Consider the following 20,600-nt stretch of genomic DNA (forward strand, 5'->3'; position numbering starts at 1 on the left):
GCGTGACAGCAGGAAGCTTGCTTGAGCCCCTTTTTTTCCCAGAGATTCTTACACCACAGAGGGAGGCCATTCGGCCCACTTAACCCATGCTGACCCTTTGAAAGAGCAATCCAATTATTCCCATTCCCCCACCTGGACTGGGATTCTCCCCTACCCCCGGGGTCAGATCACCCCCCCCCCCAGGACCCCGGCGCTCACCCGCGCCGCCAATCCTGCCGGTAAGGTAGGTGGTTTAATCCACGCCGGCGGGAGAGGTGTGTCAGCGGCAGGACTTCGGCCCATCGAGGGCCGGAGAATCGCCGCGGGGGGGCCCGCCGACTGGCACGATTCCCACCCCCGCCGAATCACGGGTGGCGGAGAATTCGGGACACGGCGTGGGGGGGAGGGGGGATTTACGACGGGCCCGGGCGATTCTCCGACCCCGGGCGATTCTCCGACCCGGCGGGGAGTCAGAGAATCCCGCCCCTGTTCTTTCTGCAGGACCCAGTAAATCTTTTCCTCCTCAAATATTTATTCCAGGCAGTGTATTGCAGATCATTATCAACCCAATGTGTAAAACATGCTGCTTCATCTTGTGAAACACTTGCCCCGTTCTCCATCACTCACATCCGGGGCGGGATTCTGTGATCCTGACGCTGTCGGAAACGCAGGAGCGTTTCTCGAAGGTATCAACACGGCCTCATAATCAGCAATTCTGGCCCCTACAGGGGGCCAGCACGGCACTGGAGCGGTTCATGCCGCTCCAGCTGCCAACCCCAGCGGATCAGGGTATGCGCAGTGGCACCGGCGCCAACGTGTGCATGCGGAAGAAAGGAGGCCCCCAGCCAGAGAGGCCGGCTGATCAGTGAACCCCGATCACGGGCCAGGCCACATTGGAGGCCCCCCCCCCCCCCTGGGGTTAGACCCATCCTTACCCCCCCCCCCCCCCCACAGGCTGACCCCCGACCCTTCCCGCTCCGAGTTCCCGCTGGCTGAGAGCAGGTGTAGATGGTGCCGGCTGGACTCGCCATTTTTATGACGGCCACTCAGCCCATCCAGGGCCGAGAATCGGCCGGCCGGCCGCATAGAGCAGCCCCCGAACGGCGCAGTGCCAACCACGCTGGCGCCGAGAATCGCGTGCCGGCATCGGGGCGGCGTTGCGCGATTCATGCCGGTCGTGGGGATTCTCCAGCCTGGCTCCGGGCTGAGAGAATCCCGCCCCTTGTATCTTGTTCCTTTGGTCAATTATCTGACATCCCTATCCTCTGGTTATCAGTCCTCACGCTACTCGAAACAGTTTCTCTGCATCCGCTTGTCAAAATCTTTCACAAGCTTTAATTACCTTTTGACACATGGGGAGCCCCTCCACCTGGAGGTTCCCCCTCTGAGCCCCTCACCATCCTGACTTGGAAATATATCCACCGTTCCTTCACTGTCGCTGGGTCAAAATCCTGGAACGCCCTCCCTAACAGCACTGTGGGTGTACCTACATCTCAGGGACTGCAGCGGTTCAAGATGGCAGCTCACCATCACCTTCCCAAGAGCAATTCGGGATGGGCAATTAGGGATGGGCAATTCGAGATGGGCAATTCGGGGTGGCCAATTAGGGATGGGCAATTAGGGATGGGCAATTAGGGATGGGCAATTTGAGATGGGCAATTTGGGATGGGCAATTCAGGATGGGCAATTAGGGATGGCCAATTCGGGATGGGCAATTTGAGATGGGCAATTCAGGATGGGCAATTAGGGATGGGCAATTCGAGATGCGCAATTAGGGATGGGCAATTAGGGATGGGCAATTAGGGATGTGCAATTAGGGATGGGCGATTCGGGATGCGCGATTCGGGATGCGTGATTCGGGATGGGCAATTAGGGATGGGCAATTCGGGATGGGAAATTAGGGATGGGCAATTCGAGATGGGCAATTAGGGATGGGAAATTAGGGATGGGTAATTAGGGATGGGCAATTAGGGATGGGCAATTAGGGATGGCCTCGCTCCAGCTACGCCCACATCTCACAACTAAGCTAAAAAAGCTCCTCCATTGAGGGACTTGTTATTCGATCATCTGTACCACTGCCTGGGGTTGGATGGGGGTGGGGGTGGGGGGCACTGGGAAAGGGCAGGGTGAGGGCTGGTCTTTCTAACAGGCTCCCTCAGGTGGATCAGTCGCTGCGGAGCTGACCCAGGCAGCAGAAAAGCTACGCAATGAGTGTCTGTCGGCATCACATTCGAACATAAGCCTCAGTCCCCAGGCACCTTTTAAATTTTAATTACAGCCCTGACAGTTTATCCTGGATCGTAAAGGCCGTCTGACCGATCGGCCCAGCCAGAAATGCAGACGTGCAAAATTGCATTTAATTGCCTTCTTAATAAGCTAAATCGGCAGCTTGATTGTCGGTGGGCGCGATTCCGACCCTTGCACACATTTTCTGACCAATGAGTGTGCGATGCCCGATGGGCTGCTTGTCCAATGTCTGTGCACAATGTCACCTGATTCATGGTCAACTGCACCCCTGCCCGAGCAACATACAGTTCTGGCATAACTTACAGTTATAGGTGCACGTGTGCATGTGTGTGTATGCGTGTGCATGTGTGTGCGTGAGTGCTCATGTGTGTATGTGTGTGAGTGCCCATGTGTGTATGTGTGTGCATGTGTGTGCATACGCACACATGTGTGTGCATGCGTGACCATGCGTTAGCCTGTGTATGCATGTGTGTGCAGGCTAAACAGTTTTGCATTATGATCTCGTACATCCTAATTTCAAGGGCGTGTTTCCAGCTCATTACTAGTCTCAGTGTGAACCCTACTTTACAGCCAGGGATCATTGAAGGTAACAATTGTTACAACCCCTTGGAGCTTTAAGGAGGTGAACACGGAATACCGGGAATGATATCCGATGAAGATTTGTTGGGTTTCTTGAGGCGGGTGGTCTTTGTTGCATTTCTAATGTTAAAATGTAAACGTCTCATTTTCAGTTTAGAGAATTGCCACGTTGGGTTGCCGGTGGAGCAGTGGGGGGAGGGGGGGGGGGGGGGGGGGTCATTAATGCAGAGGAATATTTAAAGTTGCGAGTGGAGTCTTTTTGCACACGCCCAGAGGTTTAGTTATAATCGCACATGCACGTCAGCTCTGCTGTATTTCAGCACATTAAATAGAAGCAAAGTTCAACTCTGACCCTATCGTGTCTTCTCAAGCCACCTGCTCAGCAAGCCTGAAGCACATTGAACACCTTGTTCACCCGAGGCTGACTTGTTGGGGAGTAACACACGCACACACTAATGCGCACATCCATGCACTTACACACAAATACACACAAACCCACACACACACACATAGGTAGGCCCACGCACATACCCGCATGTACACACACAAACAACACCTACTGTAGATTCAACCAGGGTTTGAACAGTCAGAGTTACAGCATGAGGTTATGGGAAATCTGTGCATCAAGGTTAAAGTGATCCCTCTGAGTCCGTGTTCTCACCATCCCACTGTGTAGTTCCACCCTATTGTTAAGCCACTTAAATATCACAGTTCTTTTCTTGGAGAGGTGGTAGGGATATGGAAAGTCCATGCGAATCCATCTTTGATTCAGCCTACTGGGCTCTCTGTAAAGTGCCACTGTTACCCGTTCGGCAGGTATCGCTTTTGATCACTATCGCCTGAATTGTTTCATCAATGCAACATTTTTGTCAAAAAAAAAGAGACGTGAACTTCAGCCACACAGTTAGTCACATGTAGAGCAGGAAAATTGATCAGCTGAGAGGGCGCGGACCAAGGGAACGTGCCCCAGTTTCCTCGAGGTTTGGCATCAAGCGTTGCATGCAATGATTGTTGGTGAGCTCCTCTCTGCTTTTCATTCAAAGTTATTGATTTCCAAAGTCTTGTCTTGGGCTCACAGCCATGTCCTCCTCGTACCTCCCATCGCACAGCAGGTCCTCACCTGCCTTTTAGCAATTACTCTCTGCCAAGCTCAAGGACTTGTGATCTACGTCTTCAGGGAATTCGTAGCAATAGGTATTCTCCTTCAAAGTGATTTGTTCAGACGATGACTCGGCCTTTTCAGTATAAGGAGGCGTGGGTCCCACAGCGTGGTTCATCTCCCCAGTCCCATTGTGATAGCTGCTGACCAGCTTGTGGTTCTCCAGATTGGCACTCCCATTCCTCATGTGTGGCGGCTGGCTGTATGTGTGCCGAAACTCTTCCTCAATGTCCTGACCCAATTTCCACCTTTTCCATTTTTTGAGGAGTTCCGACTGCACCTGGAATGGGGGTGATCAAAAAGAAATAATATTGGGTTAGGAACAGGGGAAATACTGAGGGAGGTGACTGTGTGGGAGGGAGGTGTCAGATACTGAGGGAGGGGACTGTGTGGGAGGGAGGTGTCAGATACTGAGGGAGGGGACTGTGTGGGAGGGAGGTGTCAGATACTGAGGGAGGAGTCTGTGCGGGAGGGAGGTGTCAGATACTGAGGGAGGGGTCTGTGTGGGAGGGAGATGTCAGATACTCAGGGAGGGATCTGTGTCGGAGGGAGGTGTGAGATACTGAGGGAGGGGACTGTGTTGGAGGGAGGTGTCAGATACTGAGGGAGGGGACTGTGGGAGGGAGGTGTCAGATACTGAGGGAGGTGACTGTGTTGGAGGGAGGTGTCAGATACTGAGGGAGGGGTCTGTGGGAGGGAGGTGCAGATACTCAGGGAGGGGTCTGTGTGGGAGGGAGGTGTCGGATACTGAGGGAGGTGACTGTTGGAGGGAGGTGTGAGATACTGAGGGAGGGGTCTGTGCGGGAGGGAGGTGTGAGATACTGAGGGAGGGGACTGTGGGAGGGAGGTGTCAGATACTGAGGGAGGGGTCTGTTTGGGAGGGAGGTGTCAGATACTGAGGGAGGGGTCTGTTCGGGAGGGAGGTGTCAGATACTGAGGGAGGGGTCTGTGCGGGAGGGAGGTGTCAGATACAGAGGGAGGGGTCTGTGTCGGAGGGAGGTGTCAGACCCTGAGGGAGGGGTCTGTGCGGGAGGGAGGTGTCAGATACTGAGGGAGGGGTCTGTGCGGGAGGGAGGTGTCAGATACAGAGGGAGGGGTCTGTGTCGGAGGGAGGTGTCAGACCCTGAGGGAGGGGTCTGTGCGGGAGGGAGGTGTCAGATACTGAGGGAGGGGTCTGTGCGGGAGGGAGGTGTCAGATACTGAGGGAGGGGTCTGTGCGGGAGGGAGGTTTCAGATACTGAGGGAGGGGACTGTTGGAGGGAGGTGTGAGATACTGAGGGAGGGGACTGTGGGAGGGAGGTGTGAGATACTGAGGGAGGAGACTGAGGGAGGGGTCTGTGCGGGAGGGAGGTGTCAGATACAGAGGGAGGGGTCTGTGTCGGAGGGAGGTGTCAGACCCTGAGGGAGGGGTCTGTGCGGGAGGGAGGTGTCAGATACTGAGGGAGGGGTCTGTGCGGGAGGGAGGTGTCAGATACTGAGGGAGGGGTCTGTGCGGGAGGGAGGTTTCAGATACTGAGGGAGGGGACTGTTGGAGGGAGGTGTCAGATACTGAGGGAGGGGTCAGTGGGAGGGAGGTGTCAGATACTGAGGGAGGGGTCTGTGCGGGAGGGAGGTGTCAGATACTGAGGGAGGGGACTGTGTTGGAGGGAGGTGTCAGATACTGAGGGAGGGGTCTGTGGGAGGGAGGTGTCAGATACTGAGGGAGGGGCCTGTGGGAGGGAGGTGTCAGATACTGAGGGAGGGGACTGTGTTGGAGGGAGGTGTCAGATACTGAGGGAGGGGACTGTGTTGGAGGGAGGTGTCAGATACTGAGGGAGGGGTCTGTGGGAGGGAGGTGTCAGATACTGAGGGAGGGGCCTGTGGGAGGGAGGTGTCAGATACTGAGGGAGGGGTCTGTGGGAGGGAGGTGCAGATACTCAGGGAGGGGTCTGTGTGGGAGGGAGGTGTCAAAGGAATGATGGTAACTATTTTAGAACGTGCCCATATTTGTGACACTCATCTGACAAGAACAGAGCACCAAGCAGGAAGGGCAAAACCCGGAAACTTTCTTCAATTTGCCTTCTAGATTAACAAAGTTTGAGTTTTTGAATAACTGGAGTTAATTAACAACCCAATTGTTCAGTGTCTTCCTCTCTATTTCCTGCTGCAATGTGGTTCCATGTGACCAATCCCCATCATTTCCGGCCCAATAGGAGATGTTTTATGAACAAATAGAAATTACCCATCAATTTCACCTGTCACTCCTTCAAATTTAATAATCTAATAATCTTTATTGTCACAAATCGTCTTACATTAACACAGCAAAATATTTACTGTGAAAGAAGACACGCACACTGCATCAGATTCATAACGTACATCTTGGACTTGGCCCTGGGAGCACACACTCGCCTCTGAGAGTTATAGCTATGGAGCAGAGTGTGTGTATCTCTGTAAAAATCCTCAAACACACCTTGAGTGTCACTGAGACCCGGGAGGCTCTTAGATCAGCTGCAATCAGCACATGAAGGGATCAAGTCCCACTCCAGTGTTGAGCAGAAGGCAGACACACCAGTGCAGTACGGAAGGAGCACTGCTGGAGTACCGCTGTCCTGGATCAGATATTAATCTCTCCACGCTCCCAAATGGATGTAAAGGATCTCATCGGACTACAAAACCTCTGATCGTCCTCTCCATGGCAGATACACCTGACCTCAGGTCAACAGGTCTTGACAAAGCTACTCGCCAATTGAATGGCACTGAGCTTTAGAAAGCTATCTCAGTGGAGAATCTCACATATTGACCACCTTACCTCTCTGTTGACGAAACAGTACAATATGGCCACCAGCATACCCTGCAATGGAGGAAGGAAGATTGTGATCAGTGTCTCTGCCAATCACTGCTCAATTGCATTCATGACAAAAGCATTCTTGGGGAGGTGGTGGCGTAGTGGTATTGTCACAGGGCTAGTAATCCAGAGACCTGGGGCAATGCTCTGGGCAACCGGTTTCAAATCCCACCAGGGCAGATGTTGAAATTTAAATTCAATCTGGAATTATAAATCAAATGACAAAACCGTTCACTGTTGTAAAAAGCAAATGTTCCTTTGGGGAGGAAATCTGCCAACAATCTGGCCTACATAACTCCAGGTCTTCTGAAAATGCCAAGGGCAATTAGGGATGGGCAATAAATGCTGGCCCTGCCAACGATGCCCATAGCCCCTGAACAAATAAGACAACAATATTCAAAGTGACAACTGTTCTATTGGGGTAAGAGCCACATGTCTTATGGCAGCACGGTAGCATTGTGGATAGCGCAATCGCTTCACAGCTCCAGGGTCCCAGGTTCGATTCCGGCTTGGGTCACTGTCTGTGTGGAGTCTGCACATCCTCCCCATGTCTGCGTGGGTTTCCTCCGGGTGCTCCGGTTTCCCCCCACAGTCCAAAGATGTGCAGGTTAGATGGTTCGGCCATGATAAATTGCCCCTCAGTGTCCCTTAGTGTTGGCTGGGGTTACTGGGTTATGGGTATAGGGTGGAGGTGTTAACCTTGGGTAGGGTGCTCTTTCCAGGAGCCGGTGCAGACTCGATGGGCTGAATGACCTCCTTCTGCACTGTAAATTCTATGATCTATGTGGATCATTAATTGGGTGCTGGAAATACAATGTTAAATCTATTTCTACACATGATTGCTAGGGCATAAAAATCTACACAGAGGTAGCTTCAAAGAATGAGAGGCGATGTGCAAAATTCTGAAGGGTTTTGATGGGCTGGATGCTGACGTGTTTGCTGGTCAGAGAATCGGAGTCACGGGGACCACAGTCCCAGGATAAAGGGGGTGATCATTATGGACTGAGAGGAGGAGAAATGTTCATTCAAAGGGTTGTGAATCTTTGGAATTCTCGACCCCAGAGGCTCCATCGTTGACCATGTTTAAGTCTGGGTCTGTTGATAGATGTTTGGTCTCTTGTGGGATGAAGGGATACGGAGAGTGGGCAGGAAAACGTGATGAAGCCCAGAATCCTCCGTGAATGGCGGAGCAGATTCCATGGGCCGTGTGGTCTACCCCGCTCCCATTTCTTATCTGAGCGGCCACGGGGGAGTAACTTCTTCCACAAAAATATGACATTGCCGTCCATGGCCAGACTGATACAGCAATGTACAGGAAGACTGTCACGTTCATACCATTACAGCTCATCCCAAAGATAATGTAGCTGATGGGATTTGAACAGTAAACACAAAACTAGGATACAGAGGATATAAACGTGCAAGCCCTAAACGAGAGCTAAAGGCAAAATGAAACTGTTGTGAGTAATGTTTAGATTGGGAACAGGCCCCAATGAGGTGGATTGTTCGAGGCCTGGGATAGGAGTGGACTCAAGGGGCTGAACCACATTCAGTTCCCCGGAGTTTTGATGATTCCATGTTGGGGGTGCAAGCCCACGGAGATGAGATAAGGTTATGAGGCGATGCTGCGTTATCGAGGTTTGGTAACTCTGATTAGGAGCTGGGAAACTGCATCAGAAAATAAACCACAGAATCATGCAGCACATCAGGGGGCCATTCAGCCCATTATTTCTGTGCTGCCCCTTTGTAAAAGCTATCCAATTAATCCCATTGCCCTGCTCTTTTCCCAGTGCCTTGAAAATTCCTCCTTTCTAAATAAATATCCAACTCCCTTTTGGAAGTTACTATTGAATCTGCTTCCATTTCAGGCAGTGTATCGCAGTAAGAATTCACCCCATGAAAAATAAACCTTCCGTCTCCCCGTGGATTATTGTACCTTAAACCTGTCTGTCCTGGACATGGCTGCTTAACGGTCCCGTGCTCCAGCCAGTGGCGAGTGGATTAAGAGTGAGCTTCACCTTTAGGTTAAAGAAACCAATGGGCCACTGTGAATACAATGGGCGGGATTCTCCAGTTCCCCAGCCGCCTGTTTCTTGGCGGGGTGCTGATCGCTGGCCCCGGGATTCACTATTCTCACCCCTTGTCAATGGGATTCCTCATTGAAGCCACCGGGAAAGCCGTGGGTGTGGTCGCGCTGCCGGCGGGAACAGAGAACCTCAGCGGCAGAAGAATTCCCGCCGTTAACTCGTCCAACCACAATCTCCCGGCGGGATTGTCAGCAGATTGCGGCACGGTGGCGCAGTGGTTAACACTGCTGCCTCACGGTGCCGAGGGCACAGGTTCGATCCCGGCTCTGGGTCACTGTCCGTGTGGAGTTTGCACATTCTCCCTGTGTTTGCGTGGGTTTCACCCCCAGAACCCAAAGATGTGCTGGTTAGGTGGATTGGCCACGCTAAATTGCCCCTTAATTGGAAATTTAAAAAAAAGAGTTAATAATAATCTTTATTATTGCCACAAGTAGGCTTACATTAACACTGCAGTGAAATTACTGTGAAAATCCCCTCGTCGCCACATTCCGGCGCCTGTTCGGGCACACAGAGGGAGAATTCCAAATGTCCAATCCACCTAACAAGCGCAACTTTTGGGACTTGTGGGAGGAAACCGGAGCACCCGGAGGAAACCCACGCAGACACGGGGAGAACGTGCAGACTCCGCACAGACAGTGACCCAAGCCGGGAATTGAACCCGGATCCCTGGCGCGGTGAAACAACAGTGCTAACCGCCGTGCTACCGTGCCGCCCACCCAGGCAGCAGAGGTTGAATAAGCAGACAGGATTCTGACCCTGTATCCAGCAGAATGGTCTTGTGTGGCAGTGGGTAGCGACCCTGCATCTGAACCAGGAGCTCTGGGTGGCAGTGGGGTAGCGACTCTGCATCTGAACCAGGAGCTCTGTGTGGCAGTGGGTAGCGAACCTGCATCTGAACCAGGAGCTCTGTGTGGCAGTGGGTAGCGAACCTGCATCTGAACCAGGAGCTCTGTGTGGCAGTGGGTAGCGAACCTGCATCTGAACCAGGAGCTCTGTGTGGCAGTGGGGTAGCGAACCTGCATCTGAACCAGGAGCTCTGGGTTTGAGTTCCAGTCCAGTGCTTGGCGCCCAAGGACGGCGCACTGGCAACAAAGGCAAACAGATTGTGTGCCGACTTCTAAATCCTTTCAACGCACACCAATGACGGGCTCAAACAGTGGGAGAGATCCCTCATCAGCCAAGTAATGGAACGAAAGTTGGAGCCTCGACCATCACCACCCATAGCTCCCGACTACAAACATGTGTGTAAAAGTGCCCGTTGCCATAGTGACTCGGACTGCCTGTGTGAACTGGAACACTCCATCACCACCATCCATTAGTCAGAAAGGGAAACAAATAAATCACTGATGATTCTAAGGAAGTAAAAATACCTGAAAGGAATTTAAAAACAGGTCAAAGAAAAGCTTGACGTGTCGAAGTGTACCCTGGGCATGCTCATCTGTGATAAAGGCAAACACCACCTCGTGAATCCCCAGCAACGGAATCAGGGTTAGCGTAGACTTAGCCAATCTGGGAAGAAAGAGGGAAGAGGTTAGACAACCAGGGAGTGCGTTGAACAGAAGATCAAACAAAACAAAAATGGGATTCCCATCTCCTCCACAAAGAGTTTTATTTCACAATATCTTCACACGCACTTTTAGGGAGGAGGGGAGGGAAGAGGGGGGGAGGTATGAGGAGGGGAGGAATGAGGAGGCAGTGATGAAGAGGGAGGGATGAGGAGAGAGGGAAGAGCGGGGGAGTTTTGGGGAGGGAGAGGTGAGAAGAGAGGGACGAGGAGCGGAGGGAGGGATGAGGAAGGAGGCTGGTGGAGGGGAGGGATTCAGAGAGGAGATGAGGAGGGAGGGATGAGGAGGGGAGGTGAGGAGGGAGGGATGAGGAAGGGAGGAGGGAGAGATGAGGAGGGGAGATGAAGAGGGAGGGATGAGGAGATGTGGGAAAGGGAAGGGAGGAACATGATTGATGGAAGAGATGGGAAAGGGGGTGAATATTGAAAGAGAAAAGACTCTAGTGAATAGACTTACCTGAATTTATAATCGGTGTACCTCATCTGGTGAGCTCGAAGCTTGGACACTAAAATATGAATAATTCTGATAAAAATGAAGAAATTGATCTGAAAAACAAGGGGACAGAACGCCACAAGAATAAACATTATTATTCCCATTGAGTTTTTACAAAATAACTTGTGAGGAGTGGCCAAGTATTGTCCACAGTACCAGTATGGAGAGCAGGATGGGAGAGCGGATAATCCACCAGTACGCCATGTTTTCATTTGTTGTCCAACACCTGGAGAAAAACAAGATGGCGGTGAGCTTCAGAGCATAAACAGGAAAGATGTGTGAGCCCTCCAGAGATTCCCGAAAACAGCTGCCCCCAGTCCCAGCACCACCTCGATCACCAACTCAACTTCCCCCAGGTTCTCCCACCACAGATGGGGGTAGATGAAGCTTTGAGCTCAAACGGAAATGTCCCTTGACACCACTCAGCGTGAAGGTCGCTTGACTTCCCCCATTAGTTTGGTATATTTTCCGACAGAACCGATACCGGCGATAAGTGGAAAAGGTCAGTGCTGGCAGTGAGCACAGCTGGGTGGGGGGGTGGGGGGGGGGGAGATCAACCTACTTCAGACCCGAAAATCTCCGTGATTTTTGGACCACTACTTCCGAAAAGTGGGAACACTTTCTGGAATTTTCTGATCAAGGATTCTCACCCCCTTGGGGTCAATATCTTATGAATCACATTGTTACGGTTTAATGGCACTTTTATTGTTAAATAGGCGATGGGTATTTAACAGCTACAAATGGGGATGGCTGGGACACTGCTGGGTTTGGAGTAACGCTGACTATGAACCAAGTCAATAAGCTCTCTCCAGCAATGAAAGCTGCGGGGTATTCGTTTTAACTTCACCAACACTTGTTCCTTTTGTAGGGAGGGGGTAAGCAGGAATTGTGGCACTCGGCCCATCTACTGGGAAGGTAGAGAAGCACAAGAGGGAGAATAGATATACTGGCGGGGTTCGATGTAGTGGGAGTGTGGGGGGGGGGGGGGGGGGTTGGCAGGAGGCTCCTATGGAGCTGAAACATCGGCATGGAGCTGAGTGGTCTGCTCGGTGCTGCATGTTCTCTGTTAAAATACTTGTTGAACGATGGCAAAACGATCAAACAGAATCTGTTCAAGTCATGAAATAGAGTTGGTGGCAACATCCCAGCCCCTGTTCACCTCCCAGCCCCACAACTCCCCAGTTAAGAGATCAAATTGACCCGAATTTGTAGTGAAAGTCCGTGTGTAAACCTCTCCCTGAAGGACTAGTAGATGCACGCATAATAGTGAACGGGTGCACACTCTGCCCTTTCGCACCCAGGCCCAGGGTTGAGTCTCTAATTCTCCCACCGGGGTGTGAGGCTCCACCTCTCTCGCTGGTGACCATCCAAGATGCCCGAGTGAAACCTCAATCCCCCTCAGCGTCCCACCTCGAACATCCAAACGCATCTTAGCCTTAGAACATAGAACAGTACAGCACAGAACAGGCCATTCGGCCCTCGATGTTGTGCCGAGCAATGATCACCCTACTCAAACCCACGTATCCACCCTATACCCGTAACCCAACAACCCCCCCCTTAACCTTACTTTTTAGGACACTACGGGCAATTTAGCATGGCCAATCCACCTAACCCGCACATCTTTGGACTGTGGGAGGAAACCGGAGCACCCGGAGGAAACCCACGCACACACGGGGAGGACGTGCAGACTCCGCACAGACAGTGACCCAGCCGGGAATCGAACCTGGGACCCTGGAGCTGTGAAGCATTTGTGCTAACCACCATGCTACCGTGCTGCCCACCTTATTTGGGACGATCTAGATTGAGCTGTCTGCAGAAGGCAGGTGCCCATTTGTGGGTGGCTTTCAAGGTGGCAAATGCTCCTGGAATGTACACTCATGTCATGGGTCAACTTACCCAGTATTTTCATATAAATACTTGACGACCACCCAAGGAACAACGAATAAAACCGGTGCTCCTGCAAAACAACACGGAAGAATTAACCTGGGTCATTGTGGAATCAAACAGGGAATGTTTTGAAAGAGAGTGGGCACAATCTAACGGCATCGTGACGCCCAACTGGGGACATAACAAGGCCAATAAGTGATGAGATATCGCGAGGCATCGTGATCTGGATCCTGCCAATTGAGGGATTGATTTGCCCATTCATGTGAGTCGTTAGTCTCACTTGAATATGTCTGTCCCGTAATGTGCGGGATCTAATAGCCTCGGAGACCCCGACTCCGCGCTGTTTAGCTCTAGTTTCCACAAATGTGACCCAGGAGTACCAGCACTTGGGGGGAGGGTGGGGGGGCGGGTATCCCAGGCGATCAGGAGCACCTGGGTGTATGGGCTCTGGACAGGGTGGGTACACTGGCACTCCCGATGCCACCTGGTCATGATGGCACTGCCAACCTGGCGCCCCGGCAGTGTCACCGAGACACTCTGGCAGTGCCACCCAGGTACCTCAATGCCAAGGTGCTCAGGTGGCATATTTCCCATGTCGCTGATCGGACCTGGGAGTGCCCTGCCCTTATGAGGTGGGGTGCAGGGGGTCCCGAGGACCCCCTAATTGGTAAATTGGGAGGTGAGGAGGTTTAGAGATCGGGGTGCTGCTTCCTGCACAGGCGAGCTGAGGTTGTTGCTGCTGGAAATGAATCAACTATAAAAGGTTATTATTATTATTATTATTATTATTATTAAGTGTGGCCTCGCCGGGGAGTTCCTGGCAGACACCCCAAAAAGGAAGCAGTGTCCCGTTTAATAGGGGGGCCATTTTCAGCGCTACAAACACTGGGAAACATCCCAAATGGTTAGTTAGCGTTTTCTAGTCTAGTCTTTGAAGATGGTCGGCCATGCTCACACCCAATTAATCCTTCATTTGCAAGAATGGACAGTGATCATCGACAGCTGGTGTCGGAGGTCGTGGAGGGGCTTTCAGTGGCAACACCAATCCCACTTTATGCCTGAACACCTACTTTCCAGATGGGTATTTGAGTGGCGATGGTCAGCGGTTGTTTGAGCTGGTCTTTTCTTTCCTCTCCCTTGCCTGGGAGCATTGAGACCGGCGATGATCTCTCCACCGCTCTGGGCCTCAGCCCAGCTGCTCAAACACAGGCTGCAGTGTCCCCTAGGCCTCCCCAGTCAAGAGGGGCATTTATTGAGCCACGGGGACAGCTCAGAGGGGACATTACCATCTCTTGTCCGTGATCCCTGCAAGGAGAGGGCTCTGGGAAGCGGGCAGCTCCCTCTTGGTGTTCCCCGGCACTGATATTCACAAGGCGCTTTCTTGAGAATGAAACAGCTGAAATCATCTGGCCAGAGTGTGGAGAATTGCAACGTCCAACCAGCAACCACAGCACAATGAACGGAAGGATCAAGAATCCACAGATCTAGGACTGGCTCATTTCGAAGGTGCTTTGCACTTGGTCACAATAAAGTAACTGATGGTGGGCTGTTAATGCCCCCCCCCCCCCACTGCAGCCCCCACCCCACCCAGACTGATGTGCCGTCAATTACCACGAGACGAGAATGGTGGAGCAATCGAGGCTTTATTGAACATGTTGTGCCTCCTGTAGCTGGAACCAGAATGGCTGCAGCACCGGAGAGCACACACTTTTATACACCGCCTACTGGGCGGAGCCAGCAGGCAGGGATTTACCGTCATACCTGTAATATACGGGCAGTGCCGTAATACACACAATATAACACAGACGCCCTCAGATAACAATGCAATAAACAAGAGTGAACGGAACACTCACCCCAACCAATGCATAAATAAATATTGAAGTAGCTCTTTTCCGAGAAGACGGCAATGACCAGCAGGTTGTGCAGGTAGATCCCTTCGATCAGCAGCCAGTAGTAATTGGCCCCAATGCAGTACTGCATGAGCACCTGCGCAGTTCTGCATCCTGCTGCCGTCTGTTTGAAGGAAGGAAACACAGATCAGAAACTGCAGAATGGCTGTAGATTGAAGTTCAATGTCGATAACCGTGAGGTTTTAAGGTTTGGCAGGGGAATAAGGAGGCCTTATAACCCCGGTAAATCCGGGATCTAAACGGGATAGAAACATAGAAATTGGCAGCAAGCGGAGGCCATTCAGCCCTTCGAGCCTGCTCCACCATTCATTGTGATGATGGCTGATCATCCAACTCAATAGCCTAACCCCCCCCCCCCCATGCTTTTATCCCCTTCGCCCCAAGTGCGGTATCGAACTGCTTCTTGAGAACAAACACTCCGTGATTCTCGGTCAGCGGGTTCCTCCGCCCCGCCACCATCACACCCACGCCCCCCGCATTTCCCGACGGCGTGTGGTGGCCCACAATGGGAATGGAGACCACAATGCGTGAACGGAGACTCCCGCTGCTGGCGGGGGTGGGGGCCGTGCACAGAGAATCCCGCCCACAACAAGGCAGCTGCTTTGTGTGGTAACGAGTTCCACAGGCCCCCCACTCTCTGCATTCAGTCCCCATCCCCAGGGCCACCATGAAATAATGATCCAAAACTACCCTCTCACGGTGTTTCTCTGTTATTCTTTCTCAATCTGTAAATCATATTGGTTAAGGGCGCTCTGGTTTCCTCCCACAGTCCAAAGGTGTTCAGGTTAGGTGGATTGGCCATGCTAAATTGCCCTCAGTGTCCAAAAAAGGACAGGTGGGGTTACGGTGATCGAGCGGGGGAGTCGGCCTGGATGGGGGGCTCATTTGGAAGGCCGGTGCAGACTTGATGGGCCAAATGGCTCCCTGCACTGGAGGGATTCCATGAGATGTTTATTCAGTTATTTAACTCAATCGGGATGTTGATGAATTCTGTTGCAGTTGCAATTACACACTGTAGCTAAACATTCAAATCCCCGTCCAGTCACCAATCACCAGGGCCTTGTAGGGACACATCCAAAAGTGTTATCTGAAATGTTGATGGGCCGTCTCCACACCCCCCCCCCCCTCTCCCCCCAAAAGGAGGTGACAAGTTGCATTTATTCAGCACCAGGCACCTCAGGACATCCCAACGGGAGCCAATCAGGAACCTCTCTGAAATGTGCTCGCTGTTGTAATAGTGGCAGCTGATTCGGACACAAGCTAGACAACAGTGACCTCGATCATCTGCTGTACTGATTTGGGTCCAGGGGAATAAATATTACCAGCAATCGGGGCAAACTCCCCACCTCCTCTTCTAAGTGATGCTTCCAGTTTCCAGAGCAGCGGGAGCCTCACTGTGACACCTTCCAAAAGACAGAAGCTCAAAGGCTTTTTTACTGGAACTGCAGAGGTTAGCGACAAAACCCAACAGCCAGGTTATTGAGGTTGCTCTGGCCTCGATTTCGGAGCCTGTGTGTCTTTCCAACAGTTGCTACATAACTCTGCAATATGCCATCAATAAACACACGACGAGTGGTGAATGTAACTGAGGCTTTAATACACTAAACAGAAAGCCTCCTGGCCTCAGATCCCGAACTGGATCAGAGGCGGAGACCAGCCACCTTTACACCGGCTCGAGGGGGAGGCGGAGCCATCGGCAGTGGTTTACCACCATACGCATAATACAGTGGCCATTACCACAATATACATATTATACATTACAGCGGTTTACCACACTCTGCTCCTGTTCAGCCTACCAGAATAACAGCTCTGGCTGAATTGGGGAAGAAATTTAGTCCATGTACTTTGTTTGGTATGGTGCTTATTTATAAAAAAGGCATAAAGTTCCAACAGCAAGCGATGGGGAAACTGATGAAGGAGGTGTTGTGAGGGATAAAGACCGGGGCATTGCGAAAACTAAAACCAGCTCAACAGACTGGCCACCAGTGAGGGATTTAAATCATTTTGGCAAGCGCAGCAGGGGAAAGAAACAATCTTTGATGTTTTCTTAGCATGTTCTGTGTAAACCCTTTCGAGATTGTAGCCACCCTGTCCTGAAATGGAAGGCGTCTTTGGTGGAATGGAGAGACGGAGGGGAAGCAAACAACATTCCTCACCGCTGATCACTAAGCAGCTTTCGCAGCCTTACTAAGAGCCTTGTGCTCCTCGGGCACCCCTGGAGATTATGGCCAATTGTACAACTTGTTTTCCTTAATGAGTGTTTGGCTTGGTTAGCGCAGCGAAAATGGTTCACAATTTCCAATCCCGGGCGCCCAAGATCAGCAATTGAGCAATTTGGATTGGTTACAGGATGGCTTTAGCGATAAGGACACATTAGATAATTCACGCTCTGAGATACCAGGTGGTAAATCCAGCAATGGTTACGTTATAGAATCACAGAATTGGAGAATCAGACAGTACGGAAATGGCCCTTCGGCCCAACAACCCTGCACCATCCACTCATCTACACTAATCCCACTTCCCAGCACTTGGCCCATAGCCTTGATTGCTCTGACCTTTCGAGCGCTCCTCCAAGTATTTTTTAACAGTTGTGAGGTTTCCTGCCTCAACTACCCTCCCAGGCCGTGCATTCCAAATACCCACCACCCGCTGGGTGAAAATATATTCTTCAAATCCCCTTAAAACCTCCCGCCTTTCACCCTAAAATTATGCCCCCTTGTTACTGACCCTTCATCTAATAACCCGATCTTATCCAGCCTCTCCCCACCCAATCCCCGTAACCCCACTTAATCTTTGGACGCTAAGGAGTCATTTAGCACGGCCAATCCAGCTAACCTGCACATCTTTGGACTGTGGGAGGAAACCGGAGCACCCGGAGGAAATCCACACAGACACAGGGAGAAAGTGCAAACTCCACACAGACACCCAAGGCTTGAATTGAACCCGGGTCCCTGGCGTTGTGAGGCAGCGGTGCTAACCATTGTGCCAGCATGCCGCCTAGAATTGGGAGTTCCCACCATTTGGGTAGCTTAAGTTAAAGTCCTCCAGCACTTTAATGGTCTGTCATTGTATCTCCGTACATGGGTCAGACCTCATGAGAAACAGAATTCAAACAGATTCTGCTCATTCCCTACTTATGGATGTATGTATGAGGACTGAACTTTTCAACTAATCCTGTATTAAGCATTTGGGGTTTTGTTTTGCTAATCACCATTTTCTCAGGCTAACCACACAGGACCATTGTGAAAGGGATTTAAAGAACAGCAAATTATTTTATCTAGTTAATGAGTCCTTTTATGTTTCTTCTTTCGCCTTTTTTTAAGAAGAGATGGGGGAAGATGTCACGGGCACCAGAGGTGCATTGGCCAATTGAACCAGGGACTACGTTGGCCAAAGGACACCGGACACAGCTGCTTGTTGCAGTTCGCCACTAGGGCGATTTTACTGGACCAGGATTCGGAGTGGAGAATGACTAACAATGGTCCTTTAGTAGTGGGAGGTAAAGCTGGATATCTTATAGCATCAGAATAAATTGGCAAAAGTAATCCTACCACATGAAGCAATATTGTGCCACTGCTAGTTTAGCAGGCTGGTTTAGCTCACTGAGCTAAATCGCTGGCTTTTAAAGCAGACCAAGCAGCACGGTTCGATTCCCGTACCAGCCTCCCCGAACAGGCGCCGGAATGTGGCGACTAGGGGCTTTTCACAGTAACTTCATTGAAGCCTACTCGTGACAATAAGCGATTTTCATTCATTTCATTTCAAGAGGACGCAAGCTCGAGGAACAGTATCCCATCTTTCTGCTCAGCACTTTCCAACCTTCCGCCTCAACACTGAATTCAACAATCTTCAATCAGAACCCCCGCCTCCATTTTATTTCACGTGGCTTCTGGATGGATTGCTGTTTTCCCGTTTGTTTCTATCTTAATATCTTCATTTTGCATTAGGGTGGCAGCTACCCTGCCATTCGCACCTCATCTAGGCACAGCGTTTGCTTCTCCACCTGTCCCATTACCACTCCTTTTGGTCTTCCACCATGAAACCTTTTGCCAGTCAATCTCTCACACCCTCCAAACAATTAGAGATCGTCCCTTTCATTCTGCCTCCCACCCCCCCCCCCCCCCCACCCGCCACCCCCCCCCCCCCCCCCCCCCCCCCCACTCCCCCCCGTCACCTGCTCAAATCCTATCACATTTCTATCTTTCCTCAGTTCTGATGAAAGGGCGCAGGCCTGAAATATCAACATGACTTATCTCCCAAACAACACAAAGTGATATTGCCTGCTGTAACCACAGAAAAATATTGATCTTACGCTGACTCTTGACTCTTTCTCTCCTCACCGATGCTGCCAGACCTGTTGAGTATTTCCAGCATCTTGATTTCAAATTTCCAACATCTGCAATAGTTTGTCTTGAATCAGTTCTCTGTCCCATAATACAATATTGAATCCTGTGGACTGTGTTAACCTTTGACCACAGCTTATAGTGGGTGATATTGGATTTTTCTCCAACATTCCCAATGTATAATAGATAGCTGATCCAATATTGGCAATGATGATAATAAAAATGAAAATCGCTTATTGTCACAAGTAGGCTTCAAATGAAGTTACTGTGAAAAGCCCCTAGTCGCCACATTCCGGCGCCTGTTCGGGGAGGCTGGTACGGGAATCGAACCGTGCTGCTGGCCTGCCTTGGTCTGCTTTCAAAGCCAGCGATTTAGCCCTGTGCTAAACAGCCGATACTGGGTATTGGAGTTACCCCCAGTGACTGCAGCGCCTCACCATTGTGAAGGGTCTTCGCTGTCCTGCTCACGACACATTTCCACTGACTTAAACACATCCCAACTCCAAACTCCAACTTGCTGAGTTATTTTCCAGCATTGCTATTCACACCAGGAAATGATCCAAATAAACTGCGTCACTCCCAGGGCCCCAGTATTACCACAGTACGATTGCCAAACATCTGTCAGCTTTCATCAGAGAATGTTGCCTTCTATTATCCCGACTAATCGGTAGGACTTTAAGGTAAACTGTGAAGAGGGCAGTATAGAATTTCAAAAGGACATAGACAAGTTGGTGGAGTGGGCGGAGAGGTGGCAGATGATTTTCGATGAGTAGAAGTGTAAGGTGATGCATTTGGGTAGTAAGAGCATGGTGTAAGGAGGCGTCCTATTGATTCCCTTATTTACCATTTCTTTTATTTTGTCGTTATCATTTTTGATCCATGGATGTTTAATGGGCGTGTACCTTTAAGTTGAGCAGAGGAAGTGAGGAACTGAAAAGTTGCAAAATAGTACACGGTGCTGTGACGATTAAGGCTTTGAACAGAAGAATTCAGACTTTATGGCACCTGGGAGATCGGAGGGATTCAGTTTGATTGGTTGACTGGTGGACAATGGATTGGCCAAAGACCGTATTCTGCCTGGCGACAGATGGTGATTGGGTCCTGCCTGGTGGGGTGTTTTTAGAGAACCCAGAGAGAAAGGTCCTAGATGCTGAGAGAAGAAGTTGTGAGTTGCTGTCTCTCCTTGTCCGAGGAGGTTTCTGTCTGCTGTTTCTCAGGCTGCAAACTACACGAGGCTTAATGACCACCGGGAATCCCGGAAGAAGCTTCTCACAGGATCCACTTGCCGTGTCCCGCCCTGATTCCGCAGGGACGCGGCCAGTTAATCGCGCCCTAGGTGTACAGTTCTGGTCACCACACTACAGCATTGGAGAGAGTGCAAATGAGGTTGACAAGAATGGTTTCAGGGAAGAGAATCTTCAGTTGTGAGGATAGATTGGGGAGGTTGGGCCTCGTCTCCTTGGAGAGAAGGTGGCTGAGAGGTGATTAGAGATGTTTAAAGTCATGAGGCTGCTGGGCAGAGTAGATTGTT

General features: G+C 51.0%; 1 protein-coding gene across 3 annotated transcripts in view; it reads right to left on the minus strand.

The window, feature by feature from the left end:
* The window catches only part of LOC119953487 (glucagon receptor-like), a 150,720-nt gene that overhangs the window by 27,300 nt on the left and 102,820 nt on the right, over window positions 1–20,600 (minus strand). Inside the window, exons 8-14 of one of the 3 annotated variants that reach the window (XR_005458033.1) lie at window positions 14,670–14,829; window positions 12,826–12,886; window positions 11,086–11,155; window positions 10,894–10,982; window positions 10,243–10,381; window positions 6,753–6,794; window positions 3,467–4,244 (exon numbers count right to left, since the gene is read on the minus strand). Coding sequence is in view for 1 of the 3 variants with exons in the window: in XM_038777819.1 (XP_038633747.1) it covers window positions 3,933–4,244; window positions 6,753–6,794; window positions 10,243–10,381; window positions 10,894–10,982; window positions 11,086–11,155; window positions 12,826–12,886; window positions 14,670–14,829 (873 nt within the window). In the remaining 2 variants the exon portion in view is untranslated. Of the gene's footprint in view, window positions 1–3,008; window positions 4,245–6,752; window positions 6,795–10,242; window positions 10,382–10,893; window positions 10,983–11,085; window positions 11,156–12,825; window positions 12,887–14,669; window positions 14,830–20,600 lie in introns of those variants that run through there. The other 2 variants (XR_005458032.1, XM_038777819.1) reach the window with 2 other exon arrangements.

The sequence above is a fragment of the Scyliorhinus canicula genome, chromosome 18 (genome assembly GCF_902713615.1).
Source record: "Scyliorhinus canicula chromosome 18, sScyCan1.1, whole genome shotgun sequence".
NCBI lineage: Eukaryota > Metazoa > Chordata > Chondrichthyes > Carcharhiniformes > Scyliorhinidae > Scyliorhinus > Scyliorhinus canicula.